This window comes from Schistocerca serialis, chromosome 4 (assembly GCF_023864345.2).
Source record: "Schistocerca serialis cubense isolate TAMUIC-IGC-003099 chromosome 4, iqSchSeri2.2, whole genome shotgun sequence".
NCBI classification, from domain to species: Eukaryota; Metazoa; Arthropoda; class Insecta; order Orthoptera; family Acrididae; genus Schistocerca; species Schistocerca serialis.
The window spans coordinates 874,704,516-874,727,582 of record NC_064641.1 but is presented as its reverse complement, the minus strand read 5'-3'; the positions used below and the strand labels follow the sequence as shown (position 1 = coordinate 874,727,582).

Genomic DNA, 23,067 nt, shown 5'->3' with positions numbered 1-23,067 from the left:
GAAAACTGTTGAAATTCCTTCAGGCATGGCACAGAGAAGTGTGTTCGGACCCTTACTGATCATGTTGTATATTAATGCATGGGAGAAAATATTATTAGTAACCTCAGACTTTTCACAGATCATGTTGTTGTGTACAATTAAGTAATACCTGAGAAAAGTTAGTGGATATCTAGTCAAATCTTGATAAGCTGTCAAAGTGGTCCAATGATTGCAACTTGTTTAAAATGTTCAAAAATTGAACACCTCACAAAACACACAAACATCATACCCTATGATTGCAATCAGTCAACCTCAGCAAATATGTTGGTATAACAGTTTTGAGGATATGAAATGGGTTGACCACATATGCTCAGTCGCTGGTAAACAAGGTAGCAGACTTGGCTCCTTGGTAGGATAGTAGGAAAATGCAGCCAGTCTACTTAAGAGATTGCTTATAAAACATTTGCGTGTCCCATCCTAGAAATTCCTTTAGTATGTAGGACTCATATTAAATAAGTCTAACAAGAAACATTGAATGGATACAAAGAAGCGTAGCACAGATTTGTTTGACTTGTGGGATAGCATCTCAGAAATGTTGAAAAACCTGAACAGGCAGATGTTTGAATATAGATAGAAACAGTTTCACAAAAGTGTTCTTAAAGAATTTGAAGAACAAGTAGTAAGTGAAGAATTCAGCAGTAGACTACAGTCCTCTATGTATCGCTCCATGTAGCAGTTTATTCAGTACTCTTTCATTATAGTGTTGTGAGATGGCTTCGGAAGTTGATGAAAAGTATTTTCTTACCTGACTATCACAGGATGAGGCTCAGTGACATATATATTCATTTAGAGTTATTGTAGGCTGGAAAATGATGGATTTATTTGTCATTTTTTCCATTTTGGTGTATTTTGAGCTTATTTATTTATTTCAATATGAATGGTTTTCTCTGCAGCTACACCCTCTTTCAGCTAGTACTCACTATTCTCAAATCGAATCATCATCAGGTGGCCTCTGATACCTGTTTTTGTATTCATTAGAAGCATATCTGAAAGTTGAGATCCTTTACAACTAAGAACCTGAAGATGTCTATTACACTGCAATGGAAACTAAAGTAAGATTTTGGAAGTCTAGTTTCTACAAATCTTATTAGAGAAGGAAAGTTGCTACTCACCATATAGCGGAGATGCTGAGTCACGATAGGCACAACAAAAAGATTCACACAATAATAGCTTTCAGCCATTAAGGCCTTTGTCAGCAATAGACACAAACACACAAGGGCGCGTCCGCGTGCACAATCTCACACACACACACACACACACACACACACACACACACACACACACACAAACGCAAACGCAACTGCACATACGTCTGTAGTCTCAGATAACTGAAACCACACTGGTTGCAGTTGCGTTTGCAGGCGAACGTGTGTGTGTGTGCGTGTGTGTATTGCTGACAAAGGCCTTGATAGCCGAAAGCTATAATTGTGTGAATCTTTTTGTTATGCCTATCGCGACTCAGCATCTCCGCAATATGGTGAGTAGCAACTTTCCTTCTCTAATATTGTTACATTCCATCCTGGATTTTCCATTGTTTGATTCTGCGTACCTTAGTGTGTTTCAGTCGAATATTACCCTAGTTTTACCAATTTTAATTACTCTTTCCATAATGTGTATTGTGGGTTCACTAATCCATTCTAAGTGCCCGCGATAGTTCAGTCTCATTCCCCAAATGAATTGTAGATATCATGAAGCTCATTTTTCCTATTATGTTAATCAGAATGTATGTGTCTGAAAGAAGAAACTTTTTTTTCATACTAAGCTTTCTTCACACTATGTTACACACCACCAGAACTTGGTTTTTAATATCCACTGTGCCATATTGTTTCCTGTTTCAGTCAATGTTTGCCCTAAATTTAGAAAGCCTATATGCTGCTAAATGACATCAAATCCTTAGCACACATTTCCACACTCTTGTCAACCACTAAGTCTTTTTCCTCTTTCAAAGTATTTATGTAGTGAGGAATTACTGGACAAATTCACAAACATGTCATAACATATTCGAGGTTCCTGGATACGTGTTAAGTAACTTCTTAAACACATGCATTCTGTTTCATGACTGGTATATATTCCTGAAATCTTGATTTCTTCTCAATGTCCCTTAAGTTTAGTTTCTTCATTTTGATGCTTCCGCCGTTATGATAAAAGAGCTGCAGTGAAACTACCTACGCAAACATATACCCGACTAGGCACATTGGACTTTATAGCACAACCTGTTGTCAGTCGCAGCTGGCTGAATGGGTCAGTGAAGCTTACCAGACTTACAGGAACCCATGTTGGCCAGTTGTGCTTCAATGCTTCAATACAGATGTACTCGTGTCTCCGTTGTGACAGGTTGAGGTGCTTTAATGGTTGCGGTGGAGATAGGAGCAGGCAAGCTGGAGGGAGAATTTGTACACGTCTGTGCCACTTATTGCTAATTTGAAATTTGACACTTAAGTCATTGTTGTTTAAATTTGGGGATTAAATTCATATTTGTATGGGTTTTTCCCATATGCCACAACTTGTATTGTTCAAATTTAAGTCACTGGATAAACTGTCAGACCCTCTGTTTGTTACAGTGATTGTATTGATTCAGAATTTGATTCAGGATTCTTTTTGTTACCAGCAGCTGCTGATACTGATGACTCACGTGGACATCACACTGAAAATGAAGAATATGAAGGTAGTCCTGGATCTGTAAAGAGGGAGCGGGATAGTCCTGAGAGAGAAAGTCCTCCTGCAGCAGCTGTTGGAGTAAATGAGAAAAAACCTACAAAAACAGATGAGAATGGCATACCATTCATCAGTGATTCGCCGAAGGCCGAGAATGCATTGAAAGAAGAATTGCCCCCATACCTCCCTGCCATCCAAGGATGTCGTAACGTGGAAGAGTTTCAGTGTTTAAATAGGTTGGTATGATAAAACATAGAAAAAAATTGAACTGTTTTGAAATATGTGCTCAGCTGCATAATTTTATTTTTATTTTCCACAAATTTTTCTCATCATTTTGTCTAATGGAAAGAGGGTTGGGGCATATAGTGAAGGTACTACAATGCTTAACACTTTCACATTAAGTTCCATATTCTGAAAAAAATAGGATTTCTTTCTTTCACAAAATGATGCACTGCTCTTTCTTAAGGAACTATGCAATCACTCTGATGAAGGAACACATCCATCAGTGCACTTGTATTTGTGTAATTAGCACAAATTCCTTTTTATAGCTATGGATATTCAACTCTTACATGAAAGTTTAATCTTCTTCTCACATATGCTGTTTGACACGTAGCACTACTAACTGGTTGAGTAAAAGGATCATGTAACATTTTAGCTGTTTCCATGATTTGGAGGCAACCAACAGATCACCAACAGATTGCTATTTTCGTCTCACAGCAATAGTTGGAATTATTAAAAACAAAATAAAAATGTAATATCCCCACTTTCCAGCCAGTGTAAGTCCTATCACAATGGAAAACTACTGATATCAGTGGCTTACTGATATGTGAATGATGATCCCACATTTCAAGACCTATGTCATCTGCAGAGACAAATATGACCACAATTGCAGGGGGAAAGTGGCATGCTGGAAATAAACTACTGGTTCAACAGAAAAATTAAGATTGTTATCTGTAATGGAAGATGATGAAAGCAAGGGAAATGGATTCATTCAAATGGAAAATGTTTGGCCTCATATCAGAAACAGTAAGGGAAGGTTAACTTTTTTAGAAATTTAAGTTGACATCTCTGTGACACAAATTTAGAAAGATAATTGGATTAGAAGTTCATGCATTAATTTGTTTAGATTGTAAATGGTATTATATTTATTTCAGAATGACTCATCAGGTTACATTTAATTTGTTGCAGAATTGATGTAACCATGTTGAAAACAGAATACAAATTATCATGAGTTGATAGCCACCAAAAGTCACTGTCAATGATACAAAAACTCCATAAATTTTTATTCCACTGCATAGTCGCAAGCTTTAGTGATTCCATGTAAATGACAAAAAAAACATAAATGCACAGTTCTACATGTTACCGTCATGTAAATAAAAGAAAACCTGTTTCCCTTTCAACTTAAGCAGTATGTATATTGAACATTAGTAAACTTGTCTATAGTTACTCTTTCTTTAAAATGTTATTTTTACCAGTAATAGTTACTAAATGTTTCATGAATAGAGTGTTCATAAGCAGATTCATGTACAACTGGATGTAGGATAGTCTGTCTCTGAAGCTTCAATCCAGGACGACAACCGCTGTAATGTGGACTGCCTGATAAATCACCACATGTCATAAGATTTAAATGTGAATATAAATGCTGTAGTAGTCGCAGTGCAGATTTGGCCATGTCATTGTGGGAAACACCTAATACATTGACAAATGACATAATTGTGGTGACAAAAATTCTTAAGTTCTGTCCATAGTATGCCCAGAATGGAAAACTTTCAATTGTTTTTATTTGTACTGTTTGCATAAATGAATCTTACATTAATGTTTTCTTGTAGGATTGAAGAAGGGACGTATGGTGTAGTGTATCGTGCTCGTGATAAACGAACCAGTGAAGTGGTAGCACTGAAAAGATTAAAGATGGAGAAAGAGAAAGAAGGTTTTCCAATTACGTCACTAAGAGAAATTAATACACTTCTGAAGGTTAGTTAATGCAATCAATATTGTGCATTAAGATAACTTAGACCTTACCTCAGTACAATAAGAGTGAATATTATTAGCCAATTGTATAGTTTCCAAAGAAAAGCAAGTAATTACAGTAGTAAATTGCTTGTCCACTAGAACTAAATCAGTCCTTTTGATAAAATGTGTCCTAGAGTAAGAACACTGTTTAAGGTCAAGGAACTTTCTGGCATAAATTTGCCTTTTTAGATTGTACTTAGTGTTTTGTGCATTCTTGTGTCTTTAAGTGTAAAGGTACTATGTTGAAGATAAATTGTGAAATTATTTCAAAGTCCTTAAAGGGAAAGAGTGAAAAGCAAACAAATACAAAGCAAACTATAAGACTTGACTTGTGAGGCTGACACACAGGAAAAGCCAAGATAGACTGTAAAAATTGAATTGTTAGTCAACACACTAGATTGTTGTTGGTGTTTGGGATAAGAATGCATGACATTGTATTCAGTCACAGTTGCAAGGCCTTAGTGAACAGTGCTGCTAAAGGGAGAGAGGTTGCAGTTACACAGAAGTTAGGAAAGATGACAAAAAGAGTTCAGTGAAGCCAGAGTCAGTTACTAGTGGGGCTTCGGAAAGGGGAAACTGGAAGAAAAGTAGAAGAAATAACAGAAAGAAAGTAATAACTACTCAGAGATAGCACAGATAATAAAGATTGAGCAAAAAAAAAGGAGATGGATAAAGAAGTACAGAAAAAGAAATTAGTTTCATTAACTGCAGGTCAGTGACATAGGTTTGATGATTGTTTAAACAAATATAATTCCTGTCGTGTAGTTTAACACTTTCTTTTGTAATTGTGTGCATCTCGTTTATGCTCAAATTTGGCATATTCTGTCAATGTACTATCTTTTGACAAGTATGGTAGTTTCACTGAGCTTTGCTGTAGCCTGTGGTTTTCATTTGCAATTCACCTGTTCAATCTGTTTTTAAACACCCTCAGTATACATTAACACACAGTGCCAAAAATTTAATTCCAGATTCTTGGTACAACAAAAATCCTAATTTCCTTCATTAGTTTCAAGCAGTGACATTTAAAAAAGCTAATTTTCATTAATATTCCTGGTTAATATTAATTGTTTTGTTTTTAGGCCCAGCATCCAAACATAGTGACTGTACGTGAAATAGTTGTGGGCAGTAACATGGATAAAATTTTTATTGTTATGGACTACGTGGAACATGATTTGAAGTCACTAATGGAGACCATGAAACAAAAGAAGCAGGTGTTTATTCCAGGTAATTGTTCACAATTATGATAGTTATGTTTGTTTTGTAAAGAGTATGTTGTGGCTAATGGAAATCTGAGACAGACCAAGACGGATTTTCATTAGCTATGAAATATTAATGGCGTTGCTGTTTGAAATTTTTTGACCATCTTTGGCTGATACTGTTAGGTCTTCATTTATTTTATCCCTATCATTTATTCACCTAATTCATTCTGTATGTTGTTTTTGTTTATTTCTTTTATGTGGAATGCTAATTCTTTTGATACAATAAGTACCCTAATACTTTCTGCAGAAATACTTTGATACTCCGTGTATTGTGAAGAAATAACAATGTATGCCATCTCTATTACTTATAATAAACTGTGCAAATTCCAAAAAAATATAGTTTGAGGCTGATTGTTCTACTGTTATGGGAACTGGGATATTTTCTATTTCTCATTTGCATATTGAGACCACCTGTTACCACATCCTGTTTTCCTTTCAACCAAATTACTACATTAAAAATTCATCATTATCTCTCTCTCACCCCACTTAAATCATATACATTATAATGTACTTTCAACCAAATTAGACCAGAGAAATTTTAGTCATTGTTTCTGGTCAGTGTACTCATGATTTAGCTTTTCACACTGAAATACTTGAACTGTACTGTATTTTTTTGAAGATATGTGTAGTTGATTTTAAACACTGTTTCAGGTGAAGTGAAGTGTCTTATGCAGCAACTTTTGCGTGCAGTAGCCCATTTACATGACAACTGGATATTGCACCGTGATCTCAAGACATCTAATCTACTACTGAGCCATAAGGGGATACTGAAGGTTGGCGATTTTGGCTTGGCTCGTGAATATGGTTCTCCGCTGAAACCGTATACTCCAGTAGTTGTAACACTTTGGTATCGAGCACCGGAACTACTACTGTGTACAAAGGTTAGTACATCTGTGCTGTGTAATGACTTACACGAATCACAAATGTTGTAGACTGCTCTCATCATAATTATGAACTACATGTGGGCATACAGAAACACAAAAATGTATTCCCAATACACCAGAAGAAAGGATGACACAGTAGTATGTAAGAACTGAAAGAGAAATATCGAGTGTAGCGAGGGGAAACAGAATGCTTGCAAAGTAGACTGAACATGGTATAGGATTTATATGTTTATTGACCATATATCATTTAGGTAGAAGACTATGACTTAATTTGGATTGGTTGACATGTACAAAGACTTTTCTTGTCCTGGTCCCTAACTACAAACACAAAATGTAGTTATTAGCGCTTCTTTACAAGAGAATCAAGTTGAAGTTTCAGAACTAACTCCCCACAGATAAGGTACTAGGCATGACTTCTGTATTAACAGAAAACAAAAATGTTCACAAACCTAGACCAACAAGCAGTCATTTCTAACAAGCATTGTTAGAACTGTAAATACTGAGATGCAAATGTCAATTAACAAATAAGGCAATTCTTATTGTTCAAACGCGACTAAACAGCAGTATTATTAAACCCTCATCATTCCCTGGAGACTCGCTAAAAAAGAATGGACCAATGATCCGATTGTGCACAAGTTTGCACCACACATTGGCCTTTCCTATTTCTCTTTATTTTGTGTGTAACATGAGGATTCTTTGGTTTCCATGTACAAAAGTTATCATGGTTCAGTTTTCTGGAGCATGAAATGTTAGCTCATCGGAGAAAAAAATTATTTTCCAAAATCTCATTGTTTGCATCAGTCATGGCTTGTATATCTACTTCAAACTGTCTGTAGGAATGGTCTCCAGCCATCCTCTACCACTAACGTAGCCAAATCCAAGATATGGTATAAGGCCAGGGAGGAGGAGGAGAAATTGATTCCTTGAGAGGCAATCACAATCACGTACTTATGATTTAGGCTCTTCACAAAGACTGAAATACCATCTCCTCATTGTAGCTGTTTGGCATTTTCACTGAACAAGGTGGCGCAGTGGTTAGCACACTGGACTCACATTCGGGAGGACGATGGTTCAAACCCTTGTCCGGCCATCTTTATTTAGGTTTTCCCTGATTTCCCTAAACCGCTTCAGGCAAATGCCAGGATGGTTCCCGTGAAAGGGCATGGCCGATTTCCTTCCCTAATCAGGCTTGTGCTCCATCTCTAATGACCTCGTTGTGGACTGGACGTTAAACACTAATCTCCTCCTCCTCCTCCTCCTCCTTTAACAATTGCAAATCGGGTGAATGGTTTGTGGTCTTTTATTAAATAGTTTATTGGGTGAAGCACAAATTATGACTCCTTTGATGGAACACCATCAGAAGTGTTTATTTGCTTGTGCAGCTTCCTTTATAGTTTGAAAAGGAGTGGTGTTATAGCACAGCAGTTATCACATTATTATTATTATTATTGTTGTGAAAATATTTCCCTATTCCTTTATTAGTAAAATCATCTGTTCTGGCATAGTAAGTGGAAAATGTTAAGTGTTATCTCTCAACAAATGATACAGAAACACCATACTAGTTTTTGGACAGTACAAACACTAATCAGATTCCTTGCTGTGGATTGAGTAGGAACCACATTCTCAGCATAAAAATCTTGAGCTCTTATAGTGGTGTACATGTAAGAAGGCAGCTGCATTCCTCACAGAGAAGGATGGAAATAACTTTGCGGCATGACTAGTATGCTTGCTGTCTCATGCCGCATGTTCCAGCCATTTGTGTGCACTGCCAACTGGCAAAGCTGTGGTGCGCACCACATCAGGCCACTGTTTCTGCTTCTTACAATACCTAGAAAAATTTACTCACTTGGAAAACTATGACTCTCACTTTAATGAAAAACATGTCATGTTTGTTTTATGCCACCCATAATTAACATTACAGTTGCTAAATACCCTCACCATAACTAAATTAACACGAAAATCAAAGCTAAATTTTCTGTGCACAACCTAAAGCACATGCTGCAGACAGATACCAAAGAGTGATGCTATTGGCTAGAGCATCATGTGACACGCATCTCCCTTCCACTGTGCATTGCTGACCATCTGTATTCACATGCGCACAGCACTGTAACATTGGTATATTTGAAGTGTTATTTGACTTGGTGAAAAAGGGTTATATAATGTTGATCATTGTTCAGAGTGCAAACATTATAGACAAGCCAAACTGACATGAGCATAGCTCATGCAATTAACTGAATTTATTGTGACCTTCACAAGGTCAGACAGTCCTTTGAAATAATTGAAAACATGTAGACCTTAGGAGTCAGCTGTGTATTAGCGGTTATGTTAGTGGTCTAAGGGAGCTGCACATACTCATCATCCTGATTATGGTTTTGGAATGTAACATCGCTGTTTTGTAGCTGAACTGAACAAAGATGATGTGTTACCTTTCAAACGATCTGTCACCTTGCTGCTATCAGTGATAATATTACCTTAATTATTTTCTTGTGCACTCGCTTCACTTCAGATTCCTTGATGTAGTGGACATGCTATGCAGAGCCACCAATTCTTGCCATGTGACTTTGTCATCTTCTGCAGAGGGTCAAGGGCTGGAAGAGAGCTTCAAACTATTTGAGTTACTGAATGAAGTAAACGTCTTTCAATAACTCACATACATTTAATTTTCAGTGTATTTTAGCATTTAACACAGTGGGTGTGCAAATCTCTTGTGAATTTGTAGAGCAGAACATCATCTCCAGAACATAATCGAATGGAATGATATTATTCTCTTAAGCTTCTTTCAACTGTTTTTGGGTGTTATCATTGCCAGCAGTGCTTCTCGTGCTGTGCCTTCCAAAACACCGCCAAGCCATGATGCTGCCACTGAGATGGGGACACTCAGTCGCCATCGTGCTTTGCTCACACTTCTCCCATCAATCTGCACATGAATCAAATCAGTGTGTGCACAGCGGGATGTTTTCCACTTAAATTCTATATAAACAGTGTTTTTATACAACCATCTTTCATAGGCTTGAGAGGCAGAAATGTAATGTTACTCTGCATGAACAACATGTCACATGACAGATCCCCCCTGCTAAGATGAAAGAAGTTGCGTAATACAACTTACTTAACTAATTACATGCATTTTATTATCTTTAACTTTCTGTTAAATTGTTGTTACTACTAAACTTAAGGTCTTGTAAGACCAAACTCTTTTTTCGTTTCGTACAATAAAAACATGTCTGATTATATATTTCTATATCAGTTCTTTCAATAAGTATTAGTAGCATTCAATAAGAATTAAGATGTTCATTATCTAAGGTCATTTTGCCCACTTTTACCAAAATAAAATTAGTATCTTGTTATTCGTTAACCTTATTCCTTTCAAGGTAAATCTCTTGCTATTTCTCTTCCTATAAGTGCTGCAAGCCCACGTAAAGGGTGACTTACACACCCCTAAAATAAATCTTCAGTTTCCATTTAATGTTCAATTCTAATGAAGTGAAGATTGGGTTTAATGTGCAGCAACCCCATAGTGTCTGCAAGAGAATTGTTCAATTTTAAGCTTATGCTTTGTTGCTGAACCAGCAAATACATTTAACTCTAAATTTTCTGCTGCAGCAGATGAAAACAAATGTGCACCTAATAACATTTCTTAGGTTATGTAAAACATAAACTTTTGTATTTCCATTTAAGAACCCATAAATAATAAGGCGAACTTCACCTCAGGTAATGATTTCAATAATGAAAAAGTGTAAATCTCAGTAATCAACTTATAAAGTAAACAAGACTTTCTTGTTCTTGCATGGATTATGTGAGTAACACCACTTCAGCAATGATTCTATGTACAGTCAATAGAAGGTAACGTAACCACCACAGTAGTTAGGGAACAGATATACATTAATTTTATCTCTGCTCTTCCATTGAATAGTGATCCTCCTCTAAGTATATACTTCTTATCTCCATACTGTAAGACTCTTTCCTTCTCATCCCATTCAGGAAGCTTCCCCTGGCCAGGGGTTCTAGGTGACTTTCCTGAACTGTCCCGATTTCCTGAAGCTTACCAGTGCTTTCCATTCACCCCTTCTGCCAGGAGGAGCCACTGGCTCCAAAAGCTTGACATTTCTATACATTTATATGAGTTTTCTCCTCCCACTACTTGATGATTGTTGATTTACATTTATTGCTTTTTATTATGTTTAATTGCTGAACCCTTACTTAAATCAAACTAATCTGCATGTAAAAAAAAAAAAAAGAAAGAAAAAAGAACAAAGAAACCAACTGCTACTGCATAATTTTAGGCTCTAAACTGCATCTCAGGAGAATGGTGTACACAGTACACCATGCAAGCAATAAAGGAACAAAAAGAGGCACAACTACCCAAGGGTTAACAATAATCTACCAACCTCAACATTCAACTGCATGGTAGCTTTTCCCAGTACTTTGTTGCCCATTGTTATCTTTTCTGATTTTCAAATGAGTGAAGCAATTAAACCTGGTAAATCACGGATTTCGATTATGACCCTCCCAACACCAGAAGGGATCAGCGATCCCCTTGTCAGTGTATCAGTTCTGTTATCACAGAGAATAGCTGTAGGCTAGGACTGTTGATATTTTTAAAAATATTGGGAATCTGGTATATCAATATTTAAGAAAATATCATTATTGGGTCTCAATACATCAACAGAAAAATATCGATGTACTGCCCTATAAAAATATTGGCTGCACATTGTAAATAAACTGCCGGTTATAGAGCTGTATATTTTGGTATTGATTTATTATTAGATATTCTGTACATCAACAAGCTAGCATCCTTTGCGTATCCCCCTTAGAGCAAGAATTGAAAGAAAAATAATGCTTGTTCACACTTGGTGATCACCACTTTGCTAACACGTGTAACTGCATGTAAGTGGCACAATAAAAGGTATAGATGGGTCCATCATTCGCTTTCATCACTATCAGATTTGTCTGGAACACTTCATGTCGACTTCCTGTTTTTTTTTTCATTTTTGCAAACTTAGTGACCTAGTTGTAGTGTCAAAATTACGTGGTGAAGTTAAATGTTGCAGTTTCTGTTAGTAGCGCTCATTAAGTCAGCATTTCCTCTCACACGTCACTGTCCACTGCAAAGACCCATCTTATTATTTATATTTTTGTTCATCATTTACGGAAACTGGTTTTGAAGAAATAGAACACTAGTTGTGTGTGAAGAAATAGAACACTAGTTGTGCTATTTTTACACATTCAAAATCTTGTTATTTAATTCACACTGCCACTGCCCAGTGCAAGCGGACTTCTTCTGTGTGTTTCACACAGACAAAGAAATCGCTTGGACATGATGAAAGCTCACAAAGTAAGACTCCTTCACACAGTGAAAGTAAAATTATGTTCTACTACAATTTCAAAAAAAATAAAAAATAAAAAAAATTGACATTCGATATTGCTATTTTGATATCAATATATTGGGAAAAGAAATGTCACCAATATATATCAGTATCTTTTGGGGAAAAAATGTGTATATTGATATTGTATCAACAGCCCTAGTGTAGGTTGCTGCCCTGTGAGAAGGAAATGGGGCTTGTTTCCCTGCACTAATCCTCTCCCCTCTGGTGGTCAAAACTACTTTTGCAGTCCACCACTACGTAGTATATGGTGCACTATAGCAATTGGGAAACAATTTTGTCACCTATTTCGATCACGCTGGAATTCTTCCCCTAAAAATTAAACAGCGTTTCTTTTGGTTCTACTTACAAGCTAAGTGGCTTGTCAGTTCTATCCACAGCAGCATTCTCAAGCATGGACCGCACAGCTATTAATTCCCACAAAAGATTGAAATTAATGTTCTGCAGGTTTTTTAATTACAGCCAAATGAAGAAAACAAAAGGCCATTTCAGAAAAAAAAGCTTTCGAAGTTTTCACAGTAGCAAATGTTCCATTCAAAAAGTTCACAATCAGCATCCTTTTTTTAAAAAGAAAGTTCAAAGCACTAAGGATTTGTCTTCACTCACATAACAATGATGACCTTTTACATTTGTGTGTCTAATCATAAAAGAGTCCACTGCTCGTGGTCTCGCGGTAATGTTCTTGCTTCCCAAGCATGGGGTCCCCGGTTCGAATCCTAGCGGGGTGTTGTTGTGTCCTCTTCATCATCATCATTCATCCCCATTTCGGTCGGAGGAAGGCAGTGGCAAACCACCTCCATTAAGACGTTGCCTAGTAAGGCGGCGCGGGTCTCCTGCATTGTTCCCCTACACTCTGTCAAGAAGCATGAGACTTCATTTCCATTCCAATCATAAAAGAAGAGAGAAAAATGAAAGATGTAAATTTTGTTCAAAAATAGATGCTACATGTTCTGGTTCCTAACAATAAATGTTCTTTTAGTGCTATGTGTTGTACTTCATTGATAGCCCTGCTTTCAGATTTTGACTTCATTGCCGTTACAGTGTAACAATATCTTTTAAAACAGATTGCTTTTCACCCCACACAGGAGATGTTGAGAAGTGGACTGGCACATTTAAAAGTAGTTCAAACTTCATCAGATGTAGAAAAATGGGGACACACACACACACACACACACACACACACACACACACACATGGCTTTCTACTTTTAAATGTGCCTCTGTTACTCAACACCTCCTTGATGTGGTGAGTAGCAGTCTATCCTCACTACTTTCTGTTATCCTGAAAAAGCAATAACAGTAATTCATTGCAATTAGATGTTTTTAGTCTGTAAATTACTTCTTGTTGTTGTTGTTCGATGTGCAGTATTTACTGTTATAAAACACCTGAAACAAAGAATTATGTTTTTGATTTGTATAGGAATACTCAACGCCTGTCGATATGTGGTCAGTGGGCTGTATATTTGGTGAATTCTTGTCAATGGAAGCACTTTTTCCAGGGAAGACTGAAGTAGATCAGTTAAACAGGATATTCAAGGTGATTACGTTTTTTTAATTTTACTCTAATGTACTTGGTGAGAAATGTGGAAATTGCTGCTATCTATTTCAGAATATAAAACGAATGTATTTTGGGATATAATTGATTTTCAAGCAAGAAGCATTCTTGTTTACCATTCAGAAACTGGTTCAGCATGAAGATGTATTGCACCCATGCTCTTATAGGTAAATGATTTTCAGCTATATAGAAAAAAACAGAGCCTGAGGGGATCATATAATTGCCCTTTGTTATCCAATCAGCTCCCTAAATGTGATCACTAAAAGCTTATTAAGTGACTTTATTGGACAATCAGTCTGTTATTGGCTAATAAAATAAACCAGATGATGTGTAAAACCAAAGCATACGGGACTGAGAACACTATTGAAATACCAGTGTGCTGGGCCCTAGTGTTCAGTAAAAGTAAGAGGTGATCAAAGGCTGAAGACAAGGCATGGGAGCTGTTTCTCGACAAAGTGGTAGTGGTAAGATGTACGTGACAGGTCTTCAGTCTGCATCTATTGCAGGGATGCCTTGTCTCACCAGCCATTTATCATCGCCCACATACTCACAGTCCAGCCAAAATGGAGCACTTCTCGCCCAGGACTGGAGTCATTGAGTCACATTCGGTGCCGAGATTTTGACTATCTCCTATCCTGCCCTGTAATAGAAATATCCTACCCACTATCCTCCCACAGTGGTAATCTGCCACCGAGCCCACCTACACAATATCCTTGTACGTCCCTAATTCAACTCTGCTCACAACCCCTTGCTTCATATCCCTGCAATGGACCCAGATGCAAGACTTGCCCCATAAATCTTGCTACCACCACCTACTCCAGTCCTATCACTGGCATCTCCTACCCCACCAAAGGCAGGGGTATGTATGAAAGCAGCCATGTGATCTACCAACTTAGCTGCCAACACTATGCTGCGGATTCTTCCAACCAATACCAGCTTTTCTGAATTGCGTAGCTGGGAACTCTCCCTACAGCTTCTGTGTTCCTGTAACCTCTTCAACCTCAACTTCTGCTGCTCCCTGTCCTCCACCTGCCTATCTGCTTCCTTGCTCCCATTACACAACACACGATTCCTGTCCCACCAGTGCACTTATAAGTTCTTTCCTCTCCTCTATTCCTAAATCTCCCCCCCCCCCCTCCCCACCACCACTCGCCCAACACATTGCTCACATCAGATGCAGTTTCAGTCAGGCGAGGCAGTAGCCGTGTGTGTGTGTGTGTGTGTGTGTGTGTGTGTGTGTGTGTGTGCGTGTGTGTTTTACTTCTGAGGAAGGGTCCGAAAGCTCAAATATTTCTAAGAGTCTTTTCATTGCTTGTGCCTGTGACTCAATGCCTCCTCTACATAGTCAGTAGCAATCTGTCCTTTCCGTGTTTTGTTATTCCATTTTGGACTTGCCATTGTTTATAATGATATTAATATTTTTCTGTACGTTTTACGAGGTCTGTTCAAAACATTTCGGAACATTCGTAATTTCACGCCGATGGTGTTTTGGAATGAAATGCCGTTGGCATCCCTGCACAAGCCTGTGTTTAATGTATAATTGCCGGAAGTTTCATGTTTTATGTTTGTTGGTTATTGTTCAGTGCTATTTTGAGTAGAACATTGTATTGCACAATTTGCGAATTTCAAGGTGGCAGTGTTAGCGGAGAAATGCGTCTACATTAAATTTCGCACGAAACTCAAGAAAACCTTTACGGAGACACACCAAATGATTCAGGAAGCCTACAGTGATGAGTGCTAAAGCTGTACTTGATGTTACAAATGGTTCACACAGCTTAAAAAAGGCGAATGGAAGTTGAAGATAATCCTCATTCAGGATGCCCTTCAACATCTACCGACGACGCTGATGCCAAGTGAAGACTGACTGGCTGAGAGATCGCAGAAGAACGTAACATTTCAGTTGAATCGTGTCATGAAATCCGTACAAAGCATCTTGGAATGCACCGTGTTGCTGCCAGATTTGTCCTATGGCTCATGAGCCAAGACCAGAAAGACCTTTGCCTCGTAATCCGTGAAGCGCTCTTGGATCACGCAAATGAGAATGAGGTGTTCCTTAGGAGAATAATAACTGGTGATGAGACGTGGGTCTATGGTTATGGTTATGAGACCAAGGTTTAGCCTTCACAGTGGGTTGGGAAAGGTTCTCCAAGACCAAAAGAAGCTCGTCAGGCCAGGTCAAACGTCAAAACCATGCTGATAGTTTTATTTGACTATGAGGGATTAGGTCGTCATGAATTCACTACCACACGGCCAAACTGTTAATCGATAGTACTATCAGGGCGTGTTTAGACACCTGTGAGAAAATGTGAGAAGGAAACAGCCTGAAATGTTGCGAGAAAATTCATGGTTCTTACATCATGATAATGCACCCCACATTCATCCCTGTTGGTGCGTGACTATTGCACCAAAAATGAAATCACTGTGCTGCCTCATCCTCTGTATTCTCCAGACCTGGCCCCTGCAGACCTTTTTTTTTTTTTTATTTCCAAAGTTGAAAACTCTGTTGAAAGGACAAAGATTTGCAATTGTAGACAAAATAAAAGAAAATTCATAGATAATGCTTTGCGTGATCCAGAAGTGGAAATGGCATCAGGGGCAGTGTATCTATTATGGAGGAGAGTATTTGGAAGGAGACAATGCACAATAAGTAAAAGGTAAGTGCAGAAATATTTTATGGGCTAAATTCTTGGTCTTTTTTGAGCAGACCTTGTATTTTTAACACCGACAATATTTTCTCCTGTTGAGTTTCATAACTGTTAGTGGTCAGTCTTGTGGTGGCTGTCTATTGTGGGTGGTAATGCATTGATTCTATTTTGGTTCCTTGACAATCAGTTGATTGCTGTGCACTCTGATTACCTCACTAAGTGGTGTATGGTACCAGTTGTATTAGAGCTATCATATTTGTTACATCTTGAGTCTTCACGTATGTGATTTCACTCCTCTTTTCAGAGATTTGGAGATGAAAGTTCAGCAGCTGAAACTGCTTACCTAACAGCTTCGTTGTGATCCTATCTAGACAAATAAATTTATAGTGAACTATTGTCGATCGCAAGTATCTCTAACTGATTGTGTCAGACTCTCTTAATAAAATTAATATTCTGATAGTAACATTATTATTATTCCTTTCTAGGATCTGGGCACTCCGAATGAGAAAATTTGGCCTGGTTACAGTAAGCTTCCTGCTGTTCAGAAGATGACATTTGCTGAATATCCTGTAAATCAGTTGCGCAACAGGTTTGGTGCTATGATTACTGATGTTGGTATGGACCTTATGAACAGGTGCGTTCTTATTTGCAAGTTTTTGTCATCATTGTCTGGTTAATACTAAACTAGATGGCACTAGTGTTGACATTATTTATCATTATTAGATGCCAGGTGTGTTATTTTCCTACTTGGACCTACTAAAGTGATTGTTAGATGTGAAACAGTTTGTTAAAATCGGATTTTTTGGTATTTGACAACAAAGGGTCATCATTCAATACATTTATAAAACTTAAACCAAGTAACTTATGCAGTGAATGCTAGAAATTTTCAGTGTTTTCTTTTTTTCCATGTAGCAACAGTCTCTATTAAACTGCAAGATGCAAGAAATAATGTGTACTGCATTCACAAATACAAGCATTATGTAGCCCTTTGTTTGACAGTGATTAGTCCAGTGTACCAACCTTCATTAATTTCATCATGCTATTTCAAATTTTTTAATGAATTGCTTTGTTTTGTCCCATCCAAGCAAATACATCTTATAAATGTTACAGATTTTTCAGTCATTTTCGCTGTTGATACACTTTTCAAGTTTACTTTGGTTTTCTGCAATTTTCCTAACCTGTTTAAGGCAAGTGTTAGGTGGTTCTTTTGAATGGACATGCTCATTTCTTTGTCCATACTTTTTTGACAGTAGTTTGTGTTCTATCTATAGTGACCTCATTGTCAATGGGGCATTAACACCAATCTTCCTTCCTTCAAGTGGACCAAACAAGTCAGGTGTCATATATCTGTGTTCATTAACTCCAAATGTTCTATTTATATTCATTTTATTAGTCATTAGATCTATTATTAAATTGTCACTGATAGTAAAGATTTTTTTTCTTTAAGTAATTTGTTTGTATTATTGTTTATTCACTCAAATGTTCTTTTTCTTCCAATTTGTACAACTACTTATTGATTGATAGGTATCTATCTTCACAGTGCAGAAAGCTTTCAGTTCATTCGAGGGGGGGGGGGGGGGCAGGGGGGCTCCAAATTCATATTCTTGATGAAAAATACCTTGTTTCACAAAGCACCTAGCATCCCGCGCACTTTGGTCTAGCATCCCCATAGGATTTTGAACATTTTTTAACAAATTCTAAGTTGATTTCTGAATGAATCATAAGTTGATTTTTGAATGTGTGGATAGTGTACATGATGTCTCCGCCAGGGGAATCCCCGTCGCATCTAGAAATAAACTTTCCTGCAGACAAAAGGGGACGGGGCTACATGAACTAAGCGGAACAAAGCCGAACGGGTGAATGCCAGTCGCTGTTTATATGGTTGACTGGGATTGCATTGTTATAATTACGCGAAATCCATAGGTTGAGACTACCAGACAGGAAATAAACGAGTAACAGGAATAAGAGGCTAGAAAGATTTTGTATTATCTTCTCGGTGTATACAAGAAAATGAAATTTTGACAGAAAAGATTTGGCTAGAAGTGTTCTTGTTCTTCCGGTTCCAAATAATCCCATCCAATATCAATTGCGAGTTTGTTTGAAAGAGGGACAGGGTGTCAAACCGGCCGACACAGGGTGTCAAACCAGCCGACTGGGAGCAGGAGAGGCACCACAGGACATTTTAATTTCCACTGTCTTGAATATAGTTTGATGACATCCATTACAAAATATTACACATTTGAATTCGACAGAGCGAAATACAGTAATGTGCAATAGAAAAATGTTGTGTGAAGAGGCGTGGCACTGCACTTTGACACACTAAAGACCAACTATCAAGTCTTACATTTCCTCAAACATGTGTGTTTTATGTATCGGACTGTTCAGAAAGATGTGCGCTGCAATTTGAACATTTTTTGAAAAGTCGATTTTTTAAACTTTTGGCATTCTATCTCAAACACTTTGGGCGGGGTACGCAAATATCGTAGATGTGGGGCAAACACGCAGAGCAGTCAAAGTTGTTGTGGGGAGGTTGGTATTCTCCACGTGACCCGTGTTTACGTTTAGTGATTTTGCCATTTTCTCTTCGTTTACTACTCTCACGTCAAATGAAAACAAAATGTATTTCTGTGACTGGTAGCTATCAAGTGAAATAAAATACATTCACATAATTACGGAAGGCTACTATTTGTTATTAGTTTCAGACGATTTTATTTCTGCATTTCTGACAGTCAAGCATTAATCGCATTGCAGAAAAATGAAGTTATTTTTGTCGGTTTGCTAAAGAAATTTGGCTTTTATTAATCTTTCCCGCTGAGCCAGTCAATTTATTTGAAATTAAGTGTTTAATTCCACATTATTGGCTGGCTTTAATTGTTGCTGAATTTCAAGTGCACGTTTACATCTTCTAGCACGTTTGGCATTATGTCATAATAAAGAACTAAATATGAGATAATACAGTACTGGTACTCCAAAAAAATTTACATCCAAATCTGGACACGCAAATGTGCACTTTAAGCCGAATTATGCATTTTAGTATGGTTCACAAAATTCGGATGCTCTTGGAGTATTCTCTTAAGTCTTGTTTCCTTTATGACATAATGTAAGATCTTTTAATGTTTTACACACACGAACAATCGGGCTTCCTGCATCATCGTAGCTGCGCAAGCGCAGTGACGCCTGTTTTCTGTCGCTCTCTGGCAACTGCTAAAACGAACCAATTTCCAACAGGTCGCGAGAAAATATTGTGAATGATTGTTTGAAAAGCATTACTTTCAAAGTAAATTTCTTTTTACGCAAGATGATCTATGTGCGAGAAGGTACGATGCATTTCTTAAATCACAGAGCATTTTACTCTCATTTAAAAAACAACTCTTTGAGGATGACCATTTAAAATAATTTCGAGTCCAGAAGCTCAGACATTTATGTTGTTAAAAATTTTACTGGCACATTTGTGTAATGTCTCTTAAAATGTAGCACGCGCTAAAAAGATCAACATTATATGTGAAAGCTCAGCTTCTCTTGCAGCTTATTAATCCTCGAGACTAATATATGGAAGCTTTTCATTTCTTGTAGCAACACTGTGTATATTAATTTAAACCATTAACGTTTCCTATTTGTGTTCACGCTACTTAATAGTGATGTTCCTATTGGCTGACTACATCACGTGTCCTGTGCTCTGAATATCCGCTGTCGTCGGCTGGCGAGATCACGTGACATGAGCTATGACTGGTTTACAAAAGCGCATCGCAATCTCGATTTCAATGCTTCGGAAAGTAACATGCGGTGTTCGGTGGAATTCGAATTGATACTTTCGTAATGTGAAAATATGGTGTACATGTTGCTGCACATCAGACATATTTCCAAAATGTGTTTTTCCCCTGAATTTCGTTTTCTAAAGTGCCGGGAAATTTTATGCCGGTGTATAAAACCATAACCATTCAAAGGATTGATAAGTTTTACAGTTTCGAGGAATAGTACATGGTTACTTAACATGGAAAATGTGTATTTTCACACAGGAGAAAGTTTATTTTTTACCAAGAAAAATCAGGGAAATTTTTTTCCTTGTCCACACAGTCTCAGCATAGCATGCTTAGATGTTTTGAGTGGGCACTGTTTATCAGAGTACTGCACTGTGAAGTGGTAGCTTATGAACTGAGTGGCAAAGTGTTGCTATTGATTTTGATTAGAACTATAACATCCATCACTTAATCTCTTGTCATTTGATTATTTTTGTGGCTTTGCCTAGTTTGTGCAGTAATATGGGTATAAGTTGCTGTGCACAACCTGATATGAATTTGGGTAGTTTGTTTGAAGATATCCTTGTGACCTGCAGTTCGCTGATGACATATAACTGTGTGTTGCAGCTATTTAACATCCATAATTTTGCCCAGAACCTCAGATGAATGAAAATATATAGTTTCTAGTTACCAGACTGCACACTGATACCATAGGTTAACTCGTTAACTACTTAAATTTATATTAAATTACAAAAACATCTCCTTCCCTGTAATCTTCATGCATTGGTGATGTATCTGTCTCACTGCTCTTTACATTCAGTGTATTTCTTTTCTATGTAAATGTACTTGATGCTTCCAGTTAAAGCTTTTCACCTGATGCCTCTTGTCCTCATTCAGTGCATCCAGAAGCCATGTTTCTTGTTTCTCACTTGATTGTGTATCATTGTACTTTAATTATTTCTGTTTTAGCTACCATTTTAAGCTAATTTATTCTCTGTCTTATTGTTAGTGTCAACTTCCATATGCTTCTCTACTTCAAGCCAGTACTAAAATGCAAATATCAATGAACTGATAATGTAATTCCTTGCTGTACAGCTTATTCACAGAGTGGAATGGAGTTTATAGCCATACAGTTTATCTTATAATTGAGAGTTTAAATATTTGAAACACTGATATATTAATAACACAATGGTTGTGTTACAGGTTTTTAACATATGACCCAGCACAACGCATCACCGCCGAAGCAGCCTTAAACCATGATTACTTTAAGGAGGCACCTTTACCTATTGACCCTGCTATGTTTCCAACATGGCCAGCAAAGAGTGAGCTTGGACATCGCAAAGCAGCTGCTGCTTCTCCTAAACCACCACCTGGTGGTCATGAATATAAGCAACTAGTACGTTATGTTAAATTGAGATGATACATAAATTAATTGAAAGTGCTCTATCTGCATTGAAGCAGCTCGGAATACATTTTGTAAATGTTTTTTCCTGTAGCTGTCATCTTGATTTAGCTCTTAAAACTTTTGCTATAAAAGATGGGTCAAGATTGCCATTAATGATGTATTCAGGATTAAATGAATTTTTAGTTTTGCAAAGAGTAGCAACAAAACAAATATACCTTCTGATAACTATTAATATAGTCACATTTTTTGTACATCAGTGTACGTGCATTTCTTCTGCCACCGCACATTTTCTTGATGTGTGAAATATAAATTAAGAGTGGAAACAGCGATTTGAGAGAGAACCTAATACAAAATTCCAAGAAAAAAAATATTTTTGCATGTGACCTTTGTCTGTTCTCCAAACCACTCTGTAGGTTTTGTTTTTATTTTTCATCAGAGAAAGGCATATTAGTCAGTGTATAAACATGCAAATTTGCATGCACGTGCACACACATCCTGCTAACTTTCATAATTATTTCACTTCTTTACCACATAATTCATAAATGCTTTACGCTATGGAAAGTGTTTTAGTAAGTATGAACATACCTCACTCAGCAAGATACTTAAAATTTAGACCATCTTAATGTTTCCCCCTGACAGTTTTTAAAATGTTATTCACTGACAAAATTTTCAGGCATAAAAATAAATTAACAACCGACTGTTAACAAAAAAACTGCAGAATAGCACATAAAATGCTGAAAAATGTAAGAGTAAAGCAAAAGTAAATTATAAGTGCCTTGCATGAGAGAATTTCCATAGCAATAATTTTTGTTAAGCACATACATGAAAACAGGAAGAGTACCCAAAAATTTATTACTCTCTCCTAAGTTAAATCATTTATTGGCAGTTACAGACCTTTCATTGTAGCTTTGCGTACTATGCCCTTGAGTTCAGTGTTCACGTAGAAGCTTGCGCTTCTCATTTTATAGTACTAATTATTAGTATCGCCATTCAGCCATGTCTAAAAGTCACCAGTGCTAGTGTTTGTTTTCTTGTTTATTTTAATAGTTTTAGTACTGTAGATTTATGCTGCCAGGAGCACCACAGTCAGGTAACTTGAACATTGTAACGATAGAAAACAGAGCTCCTTTTTGTCTTTTTTCTTGTTCTTCCACTTGCATTTTAATAGTAGGATGGACAGGGAGGGTGTGTGGATGCAGGAGCTGGCTGCAATTCACAAACAACTGAAGCCGCTGTTAGCCACCTGCAGTTGGCTTCTTTGGGGTGTGGGTATGATGGAGAAACTGGTATGTTGCATGAGATACCTCAAGTTTCACTTGTTTGGTCCAGAGGCTTAATTGCTAGGCACCTTTTTATACACTCACCTCAGACAGGTTATAAAGTGTTTGCATTGCTCAAAGCAAGCAGAGATTCAATGTAGGGACTGGCTGTCTGGTGTCACCCATTCACTCTGTGAATGAACAAGTGGCTGCCCATTCAGCAGAATACAAGCAGG

General features: G+C 37.3%; 1 protein-coding gene across 7 annotated transcripts in view; it reads left to right on the top strand.

Moving 5' to 3' along the window:
* Positions 1-23,067, top strand: part of LOC126473527 (cyclin-dependent kinase 11B) — a 99,683-nt gene that overhangs the window by 62,122 nt on the left and 14,494 nt on the right. For 6 of the 7 annotated variants that reach the window (XR_007586479.1, XM_050100638.1, XM_050100637.1 and 3 more), the window contains 7 exons: positions 2,648-2,930; positions 4,524-4,668; positions 5,787-5,931; positions 6,618-6,847; positions 13,651-13,767; positions 16,916-17,064; positions 21,371-21,563. Coding sequence is in view for 6 of the 7 variants with exons in the window: in XM_050100638.1 (XP_049956595.1) it covers positions 2,648-2,930; positions 4,524-4,668; positions 5,787-5,931; positions 6,618-6,847; positions 13,651-13,767; positions 16,916-17,064; positions 21,371-21,563 (1,262 nt within the window). In the remaining variant the exon portion in view is untranslated. The remainder of the gene's footprint in view (positions 1-2,647; positions 2,931-4,523; positions 4,669-5,786; positions 5,932-6,617; positions 6,848-13,650; positions 13,768-16,915; positions 17,065-21,370; positions 21,564-23,067) is intronic. The other variant, XM_050100634.1, reaches the window with a different exon arrangement.